Genomic DNA, 16631 nt, shown 5'->3' with positions numbered 1-16631 from the left:
TTTCGAATATTAGTTTACAAAGGCGGTAAATTCGAATGTTGTATTGGATTTCTTATTTCTATTTGTTAAAATTCTGGGATGTAAAAATATCTAAAAAAAAATGTTTAAATAACAATATGTGAGAACACCGTGACAAATTCTTTTTTAACAACATTTATTTCTAATGTTAGCTATTGTCTATGTACAATTACACACGGCGTGATCTATGCAACGCAAATACAACGATAATTCCTATAAATTACGTGCGCGATTGTTAACAAGAGTCTCAGAGGCGGATATCGCTGTATATATGTATCATCGTCCATATAAATGATTCGTCACTCACAAAGCGTAGAAATCTTACCGGGTGTAGATATGTTACTTCTCTATGTGCACATATTGATATCAGAAATTCGCGGCAAGACGACGTATACTTGAAAGCTTACGCAATTCCGCTTATCAGCCAAAAATAATCTACAAACGAAGAGCTCGATTGTGCGAAAAGTCTGTCAATCAACTTGACACATAATGAATGCGACAAATCAGTGGGGCCATAATCGGAAAACCTGAATTCCAAATCATACTTGATTCAAAAAAGCATTCTGATTCCAAACACATAACTTTTGCGAAATAAAGCCTTTAAATCCGCATTTTATTTTTTCGTCTTTGATCTTTGTGATATATCGTGCGATAAAATATATGATATATTATTTTTCAAAATATTTTAATTGATACATTTTTCACCTTCAATTGACAGCAGTCAGAAATATGCATATGTAAAGCAATTAATCGATAAATCAATTTGGTGATAAATCGATAGAATCGATTTATGATAAGCGACTCATTTTACGCAGCATGGTTTAGAATCAGTTTAGAATTCAGCCATCTTTTCACGGTTTGAAGTGTTTTTTTCTCTTGGAAAACCGCAACAAATTATTGTCATCCTTACTAAATTAAATCACACAACACGTACACATAATACACAACATGTTTATCTAAATGTTCGCTCTAGGAAGCATATGTCGCACAAAGAATATACTTGAAACCTGGAAATAATGTTTATAATCGGCGAGCAAACTTCTTTAAAGCCTAAGGTAAACGTAAATTTAAAATCTGTAGCGAATTAATTCTACAGTGACACACGCGAGTCATTTGTATTCAATTTTAATTATTTTTCACGGATTCGTGTAATTTACTATCAATCCTAAAAAAGGTTGTAAAGTGGAAAGAGAAATATATAAATATTGATCCTAATATCCACTAAGGCAGTAAAGTTACTTGTTGAATGACAAACAGTTAAAGTCGTGCAAGGACACAAATGACTCATATGTGCCGAATCTAATATTGGAACAAAATGTGTGCTACTGTAGGATTAATTATTACTTGATCAATACGAAGCTCACTCGAAAAGTTGTATGACTTTGACAGGTGTATTATACAGCCGCTGTATATTTACATGGAAATCTGCGAGATCCCTGCTCAAAGAGTCCGATAGAATCACAGAAAATAAATTCACACACGATCAAATCATGTGTTCTTTATATTTGTAATTTCTTAACAGAGAAAGCAAATATTTTGGTATTTTTTCCTATGTCTGTCTTTGGATTAACACACATACAAGATGATCATTGATAAGAAATGATTCATTTCTAACTTCTGATTGCATCTTTAAACTACAAAATACCATGTTTTTTTTTATATATCCATTACATATTACTTATATAAATATACAAGAATATTTCAGATAGAACTAAGATGTATTCTGATACTAACATCCGAAATTTGTTGTTTGAATTGACAAATCGATAATTTACATCGGAAAGCATGTAACTTTAGATAAATATTTCATTATTTAATTGAGAAACTGATTGGAACGATGGCTTGTCAAGAGGTTGTGCAGATTGTCTCTGAAATAAGTCAAAATACCATATTTCAGGGACATCCTGTTGTAGATCTCAGATCAGTTTCTGTCTTCTTTTATCGGCTTTTTCAAGCGGGGATGCTACGAAAGAATAGCCCTTCTGCTTGTCCGACTTATATCTTTTATAAAAATAGTGTCGGAATTCTATTAGAGCAGACAAGCCAAACACACAATCGGAAATACATAATGTTTGATTGTGCGTCTGTTTCTCGCTCTCTTTCCACATGGAAAAACGTGGGAAGAAATCCCCAAGGACTCGTCAAATTTCAATTCCGTGCCCGAGGACGCTTGTCGCGCGCGAATCACTTTTAATTATTTTACACAGAGACATTGACCTGCTAAGGCGTCTATTATCGATCTACGCACTTGTCCTCTTAGGCAATTTATTTATAACTTTGCACTAATGACGCTCGATTACAGATCCACGCAGGCGTCGGAATGTGTAATGGAAGCTAACGAGCTCCGTTTTCATTAAAATATGTCCTCGATATCGGTGTAATTACGGTCCCAATATTCGCCCCGGTATATCCAGTCTTCCTGGCCTGAGTAAGGATTCGTACCAGATTGGAACCACCTACAAATTTATTTTTGCAGAAATCAAGACGCCGAAAATTATTAAAGTATGATCAATTTACTTAATTTACAGGTATCAAAATTATTAAATAATTTAATATTTAGAAATTAAATGCTGAAAAGAAATTTATTTATTATTAAAATTTTTATTTTGATTGTGTGAACCAAATCTTCAAATTTTTAAAATTTTAAACTTTTGTTTAATTGTACACAGGTTCCTCTGACATAAAGTGCTTATACCTGGGCACATATTCTGATCCTTTCTTATGTTTGCGAGCCTTACGGGAGTCCCTCTGCTTTTCTTCGAGCCTGGCTTTCTCAGATGCAGCCCCATCCTGATCACCCATTTCCAGTTTACGGATATCCGGCCTCAATCTGGAGTCGGTTGGACACAGTGTGTTTCCCATTTCAGCCTCCAGCTCATTCAGCGACATTGCAAACGTAGTAAACTGGAAATTCTATAATTCACATTGACTCAGTCATTGCATCAGAAATCAAATTTTATCTCAATAATATTAAATATCAAAATCCAGTTTAGTAAACTAATTTTATCAAATTTATTTTTTTTTAAATAAGACTATATTTTTTTTAAATATAATTATTACAAAATCATATGTCACTTTTTTTTTAAATTTTAATAAAATTATTAAAACATTTAAATAACTATGGACGCGCGTAAACATTCATCATGAGAAAAAAGTTGTTTGGTAATTGGAGAAATGTCAAATGTGTTCAATTGTACTAACGTTGGAACTATTACTAGGTCTTGGTGTGACTTCCCAAAGTGTAGTAGATCCCGGAATTTCATCCATCACCGGCGTGTCCTCGCCATCCATACTTGACGATTCGTCTATCGCATCCTGAAAATAAAACATTTTATGAAAAATAATGAAAATTTAGCAACAAAACTAAATTTAATTGATCGGAATCGATTAAATCATTAAATGATTATTAAGTATACCTGATGCAGAGGCTTGAAAGCCCCGACTTTGAGACTTGAGAGTTTTGCCAAGACCTTTTTATGTCCTGGACTGCCTTGCTCTTTTGCCGGACTCTTGGCTTCCAATTTGGCCTTTTCCAACGCTTCCTCGTAGAATGAGGGATCGCATGATCGTAATCTCTCGGTCCATTTCCCGTAAAGAAAGAGTAATCTTCTCTTACTAAAAGAAATAGAAGGAGATAACAATAAAATATTCTTTTTTTTACAGTCACTAGTCTGAATGGAAATTTTTGAAATCTACTCTTGATCCGTTATGAAACCCTCGACGCGATGTAAATCCTTGCCGTTCCAAGTGCCGCTTTTAAAGGACAGTTTAGCCCTGAGATTGTCTCCTCCGTATTGCTTAATCTCCAAAGCACCTAATTGCTCCATCCATAATTGGCCCACCAACACATTGTGAAGAATACAATTGACGTTTTGCCAGGTATAAGCTTCCTTCCACCTATTCAAGCATAGCTATTAACGTCAAGACCTTTTCAAAAAGTTCTAAACATTCGATAAAAATCTTGTGATCATTTTTAACCTCTAATAATGCAATTAAACTAAATATAATAATAATAATAATAATTAAGATATTGATATTTTTTTTTAATGTTAGATTTTTAATAAAATCTCGACTTTTAATTTAATTAATCAATTGAAATTGATATTAACAACAAAAAAGATAATAATAATTAGATGAGATAAATAATTTATTGAATACATTAATAAAGTAAATTGATCATCGTTGCAATTAAATAAACTTACTTGGGCAGTTCAACCGTGACAATCCCTTTCGGGTGCACCTCTATTGATTTCCCCCAGAATTTCAGTTTGGGATGGATACTGCCGTGAAAGACAAAGTCCTCGCTATCAGCATAAAACGCAGACACCGGAGGATGATGCGAGACTTGCTCGCATATGATACTAAAAAAAATTTGAAATTAAGTAGAAATTACAGTGTGCAATATTAATAAATAGTAAACTACATGTTGGGCAAATCCGAATAAATCAATTTCAATTAATAACTGAACAACAGATTAATGAATGATAACTTATTTAATTACCGGAAATCCTCACGTTCTAACTCGTACGTTTCACCTAAAATTGGATTAAAGGGTTTTCCGAGGCGTTCCCAGTTCGAGGCGAGAGCACTCACAGCAAAAGCTGCGACATACTGCGAGATTATTAATTTTACTTATTAATGTTCTCAATTCACATTTAATAATTCGTATTAATTGTAGGATGATTTTCCACGCACCTGGAGCCTCAAGATGGGTGATTCTTCCTGGGCTGCTTGCTTGAGTAATTTGGCATATTCCATATATTCCGCCACGCGTTGCAAAAAGGAGAGAGGTTCATTAAAGATGACCGGCATGGTGATCTTGCTGAGGTCCTTGCCCAATGTCAGCACCGAGCAGAGATTTACTTCGGAACGGCCCGGAACCGGTAATGATGTTCTTAAAAGGTAACACGTTTTTTTTTTTTTTTTTTTTTGAAAATAGTATTTTTTTTAACGAAAAGAAATTATTCTTAAAAAATTAAGTGCAGTTTCAGTTTGCAAATTCTGTAAAAAAATAAAATAAAAATTTTTGAACATTTTGAAATCCTGTAAAAGTTATTAACAATTTCATAGAGAAGATTCAATGGTTCAATCCTTTTATAGTTTTCATAGTTTTTGAAATTTCAAACATAATTAATATATTTGTCAAAACTTGTAAATTGCTAACCTGTATCGTCCTGATATCTTTTCGCTGGCCATTGTACGAATCTCTCGTGGTTATCGAGCGTCCTGACGTCGGCAGGAGCTTCCAATCTGTCGCTCTCGTGAGTCGATACTTCAATTTCCACCGACATCGACCAGCGATTACGAAGTTTCGCGATTTTTTAAAGGATACAGAATTTGTGTTGAATTAATTTGCCACATTCTTTCCGGAAGACTTGATTTCCTGGATCTTTGAATGTTTCAAAATGCTCCAGAATTTTCAATCAAATTCCTTATGGTTTTGAGGATTGATAATTAATTTCTATAGCTTCAGATATTTATAATTTTCGGTGCTTAATTAAAAATCCAAAGCAAATCGTGTAAGATTGTCTATCAGATTCTAGTAAGTCTAAGTTCTAAATAAAAATTCTAAATTCCAATTCAGCTGTGTATATTTAAATCTTCGAAAATATATTCTCGATATTTGGCTCAACTCTCATAAATATTTATTTCTTGTAGCTAGAACAGATACTTTACTAGAAATTTTGGATCTCTAGAATTGTGGACCGCTGATTTCTGGGAACCGGCGAATCCTCGGATGTTCGGGCCGGGAAAGCTTGGATCCTTCGATCTTCCGTGGCGAAAGTGGGACAGGAAGGGGAAGAGGATGCGCGGTATCTAAATGGACCGTCCGGTTTTCCAGAGAGGCAGCTTTGTCTCGCTATCTCGATGACATTCCGACGATTATTTCAAAGTCGCAAAAGACGTCACTCGCGGAAAATTCGCGCAATCACTCGGCACTCGCCGTCACTCGCTCATGATAATTAAAAGTCCGGAAAAAGGTGCTACAGATTGCTCGTAAATTCGACCCTTTTATAAAAAACCCAGGCTTCTTGTAAAGCGTCAAATCTTTACATGAGGAACCCCAGCTTTTTATAAAAGGACTGACATTTACAAAAGGGCTTGAAGACGAAAGGTCTTCACGGCACGTCGACGCGGTTATTTCAGCCTTGTTGCGCGATCAGCTGTATGCCTGAAGACTGTTGAGCTTGCGGGCGGTGACGGTGAGTTTCCCCTCGAGCTTTTCGAGCAAATATCAATAAATCCGAGCATGAGCATTGGGTTTCTGAGCTTTTCCGTTGGAACGACCGGCCGATTAGTCCACAACAAGGATAAATTTAAAAAGATAGCCGGGTTTATAAATTCACAATTTTTAAATAGATTTTGATTTTGAAGATGTCACATTTTAATTGTTAATAAGATTTATGTTTAGTGGAATTCTGATTCCTGATACATATATAACTTTTTAGCTTTCTTTAAAGCAAAATTTATTATGGGATTTTTTTTATTTCTACATATATATATATTTTGCTCAAATAAATACAAAATAAATTACTCAAAGCAAATAAATTAATAAGACGAATGAAAACTTATACAAATAACTTTCTTTGCGAATTTAATTCCTAGAGAATAATTATTAGCAAGTATTCTTCTTGTTTTCAAATAAATAAAAATTAGTTGGGATAAAAAAGATCGGTGATTCTTTTTAAAGCAAACAATTGGCGCAATTTTAATTGATTCAATTAATGTGTGATACAAAGACAGTCCCATTACGATTTAATCATGCGATCGGTCATATATCTATATATACTACATGAAAATCAATAAAAGCAGAGGTGGAGGAGCAAAGTTTTAACAATGTAAACTACCATGCGAAACACCCACGATAAGAAAAAAAGGATGTTATGTCACGCAATCACGCTCTGCTTTGCGGAAAATACGGAATAAAATTTAATTAACGCACACCCCGTATACATCGAAATTACGATTCCGCTTTCATCGCGTGCAAGCCCCCAATAAAATTGGCGAAAGGCACGCAGGGCATTCGCTAAAGGACCATTGAAAATGTAAAGATCTCAACTAGATAAGAGATACGCTCTCCATAGAACTGTACTCTGAAATTTGAAACTGCGTAAACTGCATTTCTCTCTTATCTTGAAATCTCTAAATTCTTAGATTCAATTTTAACAAAACTGATTCTTTATTTTTCAATTTTATAATCCTCGAATTGTTAATTTAGATTATCGAATTCTGGAATCTTCAGTTTGTCAATTTATATTATGAAATCTTTGAGATTTTAATTTCTTAATCTGCGACTTGGCGTCTAGAATTCTTGATTTGTGCAGTTTATCGACGATTTAATTTTTGGATTTTCTATTTTTACAAACTATGATTTGTAAATTATTAAGATTATATTGATTTTCTGAATTGTTAATTCTTAAAGTTCTCAAATTTTATTATTCTATACTTGATTCTTTAGATTTCAGAATGGATTCTCGATTGCCAGAGCTAGAGGCGGATTACTTTTTATTTTAAGCGGCATTTTACAGGTCGCCTGTCTTTGTCGTCGGCCTGAAGAGTTCAGTGCACCGCGGCCGCTCATCGTAGACGACTTGGAATAAGAATAAGCCAAATATCTCTATTGATTCTCTGGAAACCAAATCGATATCCGTACGAGGCACAGGCGCTCACTTCGTTACGAATCCGCCAACTTTCTTCGAATCGCTCATTGAGTTCGTCGCCCGTTAACAAGCCTGACAAATCCTGTCGGATCGTTGAAAACAATCTCTACTTCACTCTAAGAAGAAACAATCGCAGTCTTGCGAGAAGTTGTGTTCCCAACAATTCATCTACGGTAAGAAAATGTTACGAAAAGTTTGTTAAATAAGTTTGTTTAATTGGAATCATTTCAAGTTATTTCAAATTAAAAATTTGTTCATCAACCTTGGAAAGTACGCAAAGATATTTTTTTTTGGTTTTAAAAAGTGAGAACAAATTGACATTGTCAGACTCTGAGAATGGAGAAGAAAAGCGATCTAATAGTGGAAGCTGAGAACTTGAAGAATTCCAGAGATCTTCAAGAGCCGAAGGATTCGAAGGAGGCGGAGAGGAAATCTGCGCTTCGCATGCATTGGACGAAACAGATGAAGCTATTTCCGGAATTATATCGAAGCGACGTGTCGATCCATCCCAGTTACACCGACCTGAAAAATTTACCTTAGTAAGAACTAATCAATTAACGTTAAAAATTTTATTACATACTAAAACAACAAAAAATTCGAAAATTGACGACTGAAAGGAATCTATTACTACTTATAGAATATTAATGAGAAAAAGGCTATAAGGATCAAAACGTGAGTGTCGGAGTGCAAAACATTTTTTATTACCAATCAATACAAAGCAATAATATAGATATCGAAACGTTTCGGCAGACTGCCGCGCAATAACATGCAGTCTGCAGTATGTTATGTGTCTGCCGTACAATAACATATTTACGCATGAGTATTGCTGTCAATTGTAATGCTGTCAGACTGAGGAGGGCCCAAAAATTGGGCCGAAACGTTTCTGTATCTGTATTACTGCTCTTTATTGATTGATAATAAAAAATGTTTTGCGTTGCGGCAGCGACGCTTTGGTTCTTAAAGCCTTTTTTTATAAATTTTTTTGGTATTATATAGAATCTTATAGAATATGTTTAATTTTAGATATTTTATTATTGTTTAAGCCGTGTAGTGTGCAGGCATCGCGTGCAGCGGCTGAAACGACAAATATCTCGGCAGCTAAATCGCGAGATTGCACACTTTGCCATGATCCAGATGTTCGCTCTCGACAGCGTGAGGATTGATCGCGTTTTCAGCGTCGGTATGTTGCCGAAGATGCTGATCGTGCCAGATCCATTGACCGAAAAAGAGAGACGTCGACTGAACGAGCTCCTGCGAGACTCTTGAAAGAATCTTTCATATTCAATTTTAATGAAAATAAATCGTTTTATTCCGTTGTTGCTTCTTCTAATTCTGAAGTTAATATCGATCTATTGCAATTATCCCCAATAAATTTATTGTTAAACACAACATATTGTCCGAATTAATTTTTGTAAATAATTTCCACTCTTTCGCATTTTTAATCCGTTAAATCTATAAAAATTTAAATGCTACATTATACAAAAATGTAACATAAAAGTTGAAGTAAACTCCAACGACTAAGATAACAACTCAAGAAGTTTGAAGTAAGCTTAAAAGAGCGTTTAAAGGAAAATTATTTATCATTAAAATCATTTTAATCATATTCACAATAAGATTTTTGTACCAAAAATAGGACGTTAGTAATTAATGGGAAAATTCGAGAAACAAAAGAAAAGAGTATTATATGATATTTGTCAAACTGGAAAAATTATTATTTGCCAACGATCCAAACGAATATCTCGCAATGTTTCGAAATACTTATCAGGGTAGATTTCTGTCCATCTTGTACAGTTGCGGATCATCGCCTCTAGAGTTATGGGACATGCACGTTAGTTTTTGTATTCACCTAAAAACGTTAAAATTATATTTCAGAAAACTGATTAATTTGTGTATTTATTCAGGTAAAGAATGGCTACATACGAAGAATCACCGACGAAGAAATAAAATCGTTGGCATTGGAGATAGCTGGGACCAATGTGGCTACGACCTACATTTACTGCCCGGCAGATCCGAAGAAAGCGCTGGGCATTAAATTGCCGTTTCTTATCATCATTATCAAGAACATGAAGAAGTATTTCACATTTGAGATAACAGTAAAGCCCATGTGAATACATGTAATTCAATAAGGCTTTCAATTTTCCTCTTTAAACATTGTTTCTCATCTTTTTCCTTACATAATACATCAGATAATTTCTTGTTCTTGAACAAGAATTCTTATTTTTTTTATTAAACAAATTTGTTCCTTAAATAAGACTTCCTATTTTCTTGTTTAAGTAAGATCTTTTCATTTTTCTTAAATAAAGCTTCTAAAATTTAAATAAGACTTTAAATAAGGTTTTGAATAATAATAATTTGTCAAACAGATACTCGACGATAAGAATATGCATAGGAGATTCCGCGTAAGCAATTTCCAGAGCACAACGCGTGTCCGTCCATTCTGTACGTCCATGCCGATCGGGCTTTTAGGCGGATGGAATCAGATCCAGTTTAATCTATGCGATTTCACACGACGAGCCTATGGCACAAATTACATCGAAACTACCAGAATACAGATCCATGCAAACTGCAGGATCAGACGAATTTACTTCGCTGATAGGTAAGATTTTAATTCATAATCTCGATCAATTTTTTTGACGATATTTTAATTCGACGAAGGCGTGCTATTTGACAATTAATTAAAATCTGAATAATATAAAATATCTCTGAATTAAATTGTTAATTTTTTCTTAAAGTCTTCTTGATTAAAAGAAAATTGCGAATGTCCTTTTTAGACTTTACTCAGAGGATAAGATACCGGAAGACTTCAAACTCTTCTTCCCAATGCATCGAAAGAAGTGCGTTAGAGAAGAAACGGTGCCGAAGAAACCCAGCGTGACACCTGAGAAAATACCGTCTATTGTCGTTGCGGAAGAACCTATTTCCGAACCAAAACTAGTGGAGGAAACGATCAAGCCAACGATTCCGATAGAGCTTGATTTAATCAAAAAAGAGATATCTGAACTACGTCCGGAAGAAATTAAGGAAATAACTGTGCAAGAAGACATGCAAGTAAAAGAAGAAGAGAAGACAGAAGATGAAGAAGAAGCTGTAGTTCTTGACGAAGAGGAAGTAACAGTCTTTGATGAAGAGGAAGCCGCAGTCCTCGATGAAGAAGCAGCCATTCTTGAAGAAAAAGCTGCAACTCTTGACGAAGCGGCTACGGTCTTCGACGAAGAAGCTGCAGTCCTTGATGAGAAAGAAACTGAGGAACCAGAGGAAGAAACTGAGCCTATAGATGTTGTTCCCAAAGATGAAGATAAAGAAGTGGATACGGAAATTAAAGATTAAATAAGAACGACAATAAACATTCATCTTATTTTCTTATATTTTATTGTTTAGACTTTGTACATTCTTTTCTTCGTGTTGTTTCAATAAAGAAGGGACGTTCATCATTATTGGAAAAATTTACATCTGAAAATTGACAAACGGAAAATCATTTGATATCAATATTATGACATATCGTAGTCTTCATCTTCTCGCTTTCTCTTCAATGACTCATCGGTTTCCATCTTCACAGCCGGTAACGTTTGACCAGAAGTTATCTGTATCTTCGGCTTCGTCACTTGCGTCTTGACTGTCGCGGTGCTTGTCGTTGCTGCAAAAATATTAATCATAGCATACAAACGCCAAGTATTTTTACATTTAATTTCGAATCCAATTAATTTGATTATGCACATAATAAAATTCAATTTTATCCAAAATTAGTTTTAAATTTAAATTAAAATATTTTATTTGTGAAAAGTATATGTGAATTTTAACAACACTTGCTATAATCCTGTTTGTATTTCAAGGAATTTTATTTTGCTGTAAAAGCTTACTTGCTGAAGTTCTAAAGGATATATGGAATGGTAGAGAAGAGTGCAGTAGACGCAATGGAGCTGGAGTTTGAAATAGAAATGGATATACAATAACAATAAACTCAATTGATATGAAACAAAATAAAGGATCAGCACAATTCAAAGTAATACAGAAACAAATATCAAAATTATAAAAAAATAATAGTACCTGTTGAAAACTTCAAGACTGGTTTTGGTATAGAAATACTTTGTGTTCTAGCGACAGTGGTAAGTGTACCAGGTCTCTTAACAATCGACACACCAGTCTTATTTCCTTCCACTTTCAATCTCGATTGTCCACCAGATTGATTATTCCCTACTAAATGCGCAGGTTTCTGAATAACTTTCTTCGTTGCATTCTTAAGTTTGTAATTTGTTGCATTCAAACAATATCGGTCTGGTGGTAATCTAAGACCATTGTTTGGCTTGATGAAGGGCAATGGAATATTGTTCTTGGCTCTTGCCACATCCAGTAACACATCCCTAGGTGGTGGATTTGTAAACGAACGCTCAAGCTGCATCTTAACTGCCAATCTAACGTCGTCTAGGTCGATAAATTTCTTCTTAGCGTGATTGGCATACACCTTGCTATCATCTAATATGCACGTGACATAACCTGCAAGAAAATTACAATTAGGTAAAGTTTTAAATTATACTCAGAGAATTTGAGAAATAAATTTATTAAAGTAAAGAAAGAAACTTACGGTACGTAAACTCCAATAACTGATTAATCACCTTCGGCTCATAATCCGTTATTCCCATATCTTTCATAATTGACATAATGACTTGAGCATCCTTCGGAATATGTTTGACGTGACTCATGGTTCTCGCTTTCTCCGACATTTCGTAAAATTAAAGTAATACTTTTTACTTACGAACTTGTGACACTAAATGCAAATACTGAATGCAAATGCAACATTTTTTAGGTTATGTTTATTTTTTGAAGCTATGATCATTCGCATTCTAGAGGTGAAACTCTGTATCAAAACAACTATCAAGTGAAATAAAGCATTAAATCCTAGGGTTTTTTTAGTAGTCATGTTTGCGCAATTGTACATCGTGCGAAAAGTTTTTAATCATGTTCAGTATGTGCATTTTAAAGGGAAAAAGATTGAGGTTATGAAGATTAAATAGCTCATTTTAATGTTTTTTGAATAAAATATAAAAGAAGCACTATTTTATATTTAAATATATCACAATGTCAACGCGGTGGTAAGCGATATTTAATGCGATAATAATTTTGAATTAAATTCTAGAAGTGCAATGAGCAATCTAATACTTATGTATTTTTCTAAGCAAATTTTTTCTACGTTATACAGATTTTTGTTTTATTACATGTTGAAAATGACAATAGTTAGCATATGCATGTAAAATATGTATAATTTAATAAATTAGAGTTATTGTTATGTGTGAGCTATTAGTGTATTGATATGTAATGTGTAACATTTTTGTCTATCAGTGTTGACAATTATACAATTTTAATGATACATAAATTGGTCAGGTATCCCATTTATCAAAGAGGTAATCCACAACTAAGAGTGTTTCTGCCAAATTTCTGGATGAAACTTATTCAACCTGTAAATAAACAGCCTAACAATATAGTTCAGTTTCATTGTTCTATGGAAATGACTAGGTTTGATATAAAGAATTACTTAAAAAAAATCTACAATGTCAATGTGCTCGATGTGAAAACTTATATAGCGATAGGAAAAACCACAAGAGAGAAGCTGCAAGGCTCTGTTATTAAAGAGGATGATAGAAAATTAGCCTATGTTGTATTGGTTAGTTGACAAATATCCTTTAACTTATCTGCAAGCAATTTTGAAATTAATTTAATTGGTTTTTTTTCAGCCGGAGGACCAATCGTTTGTATTTCCCAGTCTATTCAAGGAAGCACAAGGCGAATTTGATGAAAAAAGCATGAATGAAGCTAAAAAGGACTTGCAAGAGTTTGTAGAATCAAGCAAAGCACCGGGATTGCCTGGTTGGTTTAGGATATAATATGTATATTATAAGATTTAAAAGTTTACTCAGTTAATAAAATATATTTGTTAATATTCGTGAAATTATTTGAATAATCCTCAAAAACTTGGATTTTTAAATCAATTATAATGGAAAAGTTTTTATATCGTCTCTCGCTCATAGGACTTTGTTGCTGTTAAGTTTCATAAGCCTTTTTTCCAAATAATAATATGTTAAGTTAATATAACAAAAGTGCCATTTGCGGCAGGAATCGATAATCTCAATTCGTATCCTGTATCGATCAAACAATGCGGCTAACAAGTAAAAACATGGCGTCGAATACGATCGCGGAAAGCAAACGGGCTACAAACTCGAATGTTTGTGCCGTTTACGGCAGGTAAATAAATTTGTACTGCAATTAAATTGCTTGAAATAATTAGAAGATTTTTTTTCAAAAGCTTGTGATACTCAACGGAATCCGACATTTGGAAAATTTCTCTTCCCAAATTCAGTCATCAGCCCTAACTCATAATCAGAAGAAAATAGAGATTATAAACTTGTGATTTTTTTCACAGTTTTTTCGAATACTTTATTATTTTATCTTCTTATCTTATTATCTCACAATTTCCATTTTTTAAAGATATGTTTTACAAATTTAAGACTATGTAAAAATATGTAAACTCTTAGTTTTTAGTCATTTTAATCGTTTATTTTTAATTTAACTTGTAAGAAAGTTTAGCTTGGCATTTGACTCCAAAAGCATAATTGAAAGTAGCAGCTCTTTAATTGTTTTGAGTACTTAATTGTGAATCGGGAATTAGAAAAGTTCGCATAACGATAGAGTGCCATCGGTCGGGATGGATCGTACAAGGATAACGTTTTGTACGGACGTGGATAAATCCGTGATTGTACACAATTTTGAGAAACGCGGCTGGACGCAGGTCGGTCCGGAGGACGATTGGAATTTTTATTGGTAACTATGGATTGTGACATATATATATGTGTGTGCTATATTATCTATGAATTTTTACTAATACAATCTTGATACAGGGCCGTTACGCAATCCTGCAGAAATATCTTCAGCGTTGAAACCGGATACAGGATGGACGACAATCAGTGAGGCTTTTCACGTTAAAAGACTAATTACCGAATTCTATTATTAACAAAATATCTTAAAAATCTTAATCGAAAAGCTTACTTCTAAAATGTCTCAAACTTGCGTTTAAAAAAATTAAAGACCATGTTACAAAAATTATAGAGATTTACAATTCATATATAATTTCTATTTCTTATAATTATAAATTTATCAGAAATATTTAAAAAGTGAAGATTTGTTAATTTTTTCATTCTTCATAGATATGAATTTAAGGTGCTTTGAAAAACTAAGCTATTTGATTACTTAGAATCATCAATCACTTTCCGAATCACTACGAGCTCACGCGTAAGGATCTGTTGGTGAAGAACATCAAGCGATACCGAAAAGACTTGGAGCGAGATGGAGATCCTTTGGCGCAACGTGCGGAAGGTCCCGGCAAATATTTGTATCTCGATTTCATACCAGTCACCTTCGTCCTTCCCGCAGGTGAGGCGCGTTCTCCAAATGAAATCCTCAAAAATTGTATTATCAGATATTTAAAAATTATTTTAAAATTGCCACAGATTACAACATGTTCGTGGAGGAATATCGCAAGTCCCCGCAAAGCACCTGGATCATGAAACCGTGTGGTAAGTCGCAGGGCGCTGGTATATTCCTCATCAATAAGCTGAGCAAACTGAAGAAGTGGTCGCGCGAAGCAAAAACTCCGTTCAATCCAAATCTGACGAAGGAGTCGTACGTCATATCCCGGTAATATCTCAGTTGGAAATTACGAGATGTTGACGGTAAAAATAACGAATAACGAATCAAAGTTGGTGCTTTTCTTCTTCGATAGATACATCGACAATCCGCTGCTGATCGGCAGCAAGAAATTCGATCTCCGACTGTATGTCCTTATTACATCGTTCCAGCCGCTCAAAGCGTACCTCTTTAAATTGGGATTCTGTCGCTTCTGCACCGTCAAATACGACACCAGCGTCCAGGAGCTTGACAACATGTACGTGCATCTGACGAATGTGTCCGTGCAAAAGCATGGCGTAAGTATTAGCGACATTTTGTACACTTATCAGTTTTAATAAAAAATATAAATATTAATTATTAATTAATATCTTTAATTTTTAATTGAGGCGCATTTTTCAGTATTGGATGTAATCCTGATTTTATATATATCTAATTTTTTTTCTCCAACTTGTACTTGTATAATTGTACTTGTGTAATTTGTGTGATTTACGAACTGGAAATGTCAGGACGAATACAACAGCAAGCACGGCGGCAAGCTGAGTGTGCAGAATCTACGCTTGTACCTGGAAAGCACGCGTGGGAAAGCAGTCACGGAGAAGTTGTTTGCCAATATCTCCTGGTGCATCGTGCACTCGCTGAAGGCGGTGGCGCCAGTGATGGCAAACGATCGGCACTGCTTTGAGTGTTACGGCTACGACATCATCATCGACAACAAGTTAAAGCCGTGGCTGATCGAAGTACGTTAAAATCATCTACCATTCGGTTCAAAGCTACGAACGCTTGTGAACGCAATTTATTAACAAGTAAGAGTTGACAGAATAAGATAATACAATACTGACGGAATGATTTTTTGACTTTTAGGTGAATGCCTCGCCGTCTCTTACATCGACGACAGTAAACGACAGAATCTTAAAGTACAAACTAATCGACAATATTGTATCAGTGGTCCTACCTCCAGATGGTATGCCCGAGTAAGTACGCTATATTGATTGTGGATAAAAGATTACTTCAAATAAAAATGACGTATCTGGTTCAATCAGTGTGAAGTGGAACAAGTCACCTTCCCCGGAGGCTCTGGGAAACTTTGAGTTACTTTTGGACGAGGAACTGGCACCTCAAAGCGAGAGGGAGGGTTCGTCGAGCAAATATCGTGGTTCCTCCATTAACAAGTGGAAGTAAATCGTGAATGTTCGTCATATTCTCTTCGGGGTGTGTAACTCGGTTGTACAAGTATATAAGATATTTAAATAAAATGCATAATCTCCTTGTACTTTATTC

The 16631-nt window shown here is 34.5% G+C and overlaps 6 protein-coding genes across 14 annotated transcripts; 4 read left to right on the top strand and 2 right to left on the bottom strand.

Annotated features, from left to right (window-relative positions):
- Positions 1-137: 137 nt before the first annotated feature.
- On the bottom strand, positions 138-6199 carry LOC105672404 (oxysterol-binding protein-related protein 2). 5 transcript variants are annotated; one of them, XM_067360427.1, is made up of 10 exons: positions 6107-6199; positions 5183-5407; positions 4714-4912; positions 4520-4629; positions 4221-4379; positions 3715-3915; positions 3435-3633; positions 3220-3333; positions 2714-2931; positions 138-2474 (listed from the first exon to the last, which is right to left on the bottom strand). In XM_067360427.1, exons 2-10 carry the CDS (start codon positions 5212-5214, stop codon positions 2372-2374), a joined length of 1335 nt encoding a protein of 444 aa, XP_067216528.1. In that variant the 5' UTR covers positions 5215-5407; positions 6107-6199; the 3' UTR covers positions 138-2371. The 5 variants fall into 5 exon arrangements, with proteins under 5 accessions (XP_067216528.1, XP_012222740.1, XP_012222742.1 ...); XM_012367317.2 differs by lacking the exon at positions 6107-6199 and adding an exon at positions 5695-5836; XM_012367319.2 differs by lacking the exon at positions 6107-6199 and adding an exon at positions 5695-5835 and having other exon boundaries at positions 5183-5290.
- LOC105672405 (uncharacterized) lies at positions 6082-9009 on the top strand. Of its 3 annotated transcripts, XM_067360434.1 has the most exons (4): positions 6082-6221; positions 7548-7852; positions 7984-8218; positions 8723-9009. In XM_067360434.1, exons 3-4 carry the CDS (start codon positions 8016-8018, stop codon positions 8943-8945), a joined length of 426 nt encoding a protein of 141 aa, XP_067216535.1. In that variant the 5' UTR covers positions 6082-6221; positions 7548-7852; positions 7984-8015; the 3' UTR covers positions 8946-9009. The 3 variants fall into 3 exon arrangements, with proteins under 3 accessions (XP_067216535.1, XP_012222743.1, XP_067216536.1); XM_012367320.2 differs by lacking the exon at positions 6082-6221 and having other exon boundaries at positions 6495-7852; positions 8007-8218; XM_067360435.1 differs by lacking the exon at positions 6082-6221 and having other exon boundaries at positions 6495-7852.
- Positions 9010-9242: 233 nt separating this feature from the next.
- Positions 9243-11006, top strand: LOC105672401 (cilia- and flagella-associated protein 20-like). Its single transcript, XM_012367313.2, has 4 exons — positions 9243-9507; positions 9581-9772; positions 10043-10275; positions 10451-11006. The coding sequence occupies exons 1-4, from the start codon at positions 9364-9366 to the stop codon at positions 11004-11006; spliced, it is 1125 nt and encodes a 374-aa protein (XP_012222736.2). The 5' UTR covers positions 9243-9363.
- A 19-nt stretch (positions 11007-11025) lies between these two features.
- On the bottom strand, positions 11026-12519 carry Taf9 (TBP-associated factor 9). Its single transcript, XM_012367310.2, has 3 exons — positions 12259-12519; positions 11724-12170; positions 11026-11313 (listed from the first exon to the last, which is right to left on the bottom strand). The coding sequence occupies exons 1-3, from the start codon at positions 12395-12397 to the stop codon at positions 11168-11170; spliced, it is 732 nt and encodes a 243-aa protein (XP_012222733.1). The 5' UTR covers positions 12398-12519; the 3' UTR covers positions 11026-11167.
- An 89-nt stretch (positions 12520-12608) lies between these two features.
- Positions 12609-13611, top strand: mRpL23 (mitochondrial ribosomal protein L23). Its single transcript, XM_067360433.1, has 3 exons — positions 12609-12766; positions 13056-13335; positions 13406-13611. The coding sequence occupies exons 1-3, from the start codon at positions 12753-12755 to the stop codon at positions 13553-13555; spliced, it is 444 nt and encodes a 147-aa protein (XP_067216534.1). The 5' UTR covers positions 12609-12752; the 3' UTR covers positions 13556-13611.
- A 21-nt stretch (positions 13612-13632) lies between these two features.
- Positions 13633-16628, top strand: TTLL1B (Tubulin tyrosine ligase-like 1B). Of its 3 annotated transcripts, none has more exons than XM_067360428.1 (9): positions 13633-13913; positions 14358-14489; positions 14567-14632; positions 14920-15098; positions 15176-15362; positions 15448-15649; positions 15860-16090; positions 16215-16324; positions 16394-16628. In XM_067360428.1, exons 1-9 carry the CDS (start codon positions 13825-13827, stop codon positions 16530-16532), a joined length of 1335 nt encoding a protein of 444 aa, XP_067216529.1. In that variant the 5' UTR covers positions 13633-13824; the 3' UTR covers positions 16533-16628. The 3 variants fall into 3 exon arrangements, with proteins under 3 accessions (XP_067216529.1, XP_067216530.1, XP_012222732.1); XM_067360429.1 differs by having other exon boundaries at positions 13745-13913; positions 14338-14489; XM_012367309.2 differs by having other exon boundaries at positions 13745-13913; positions 13975-14489.
- Positions 16629-16631: the final 3 nt, after the last annotated feature.

Source organism: Linepithema humile, chromosome 8 (assembly GCF_040581485.1).
Source record: "Linepithema humile isolate Giens D197 chromosome 8, Lhum_UNIL_v1.0, whole genome shotgun sequence".
NCBI lineage: Eukaryota > Metazoa > Arthropoda > Insecta > Hymenoptera > Formicidae > Linepithema > Linepithema humile.
This window is presented reverse-complemented; position numbering and strand designations above follow the sequence as displayed.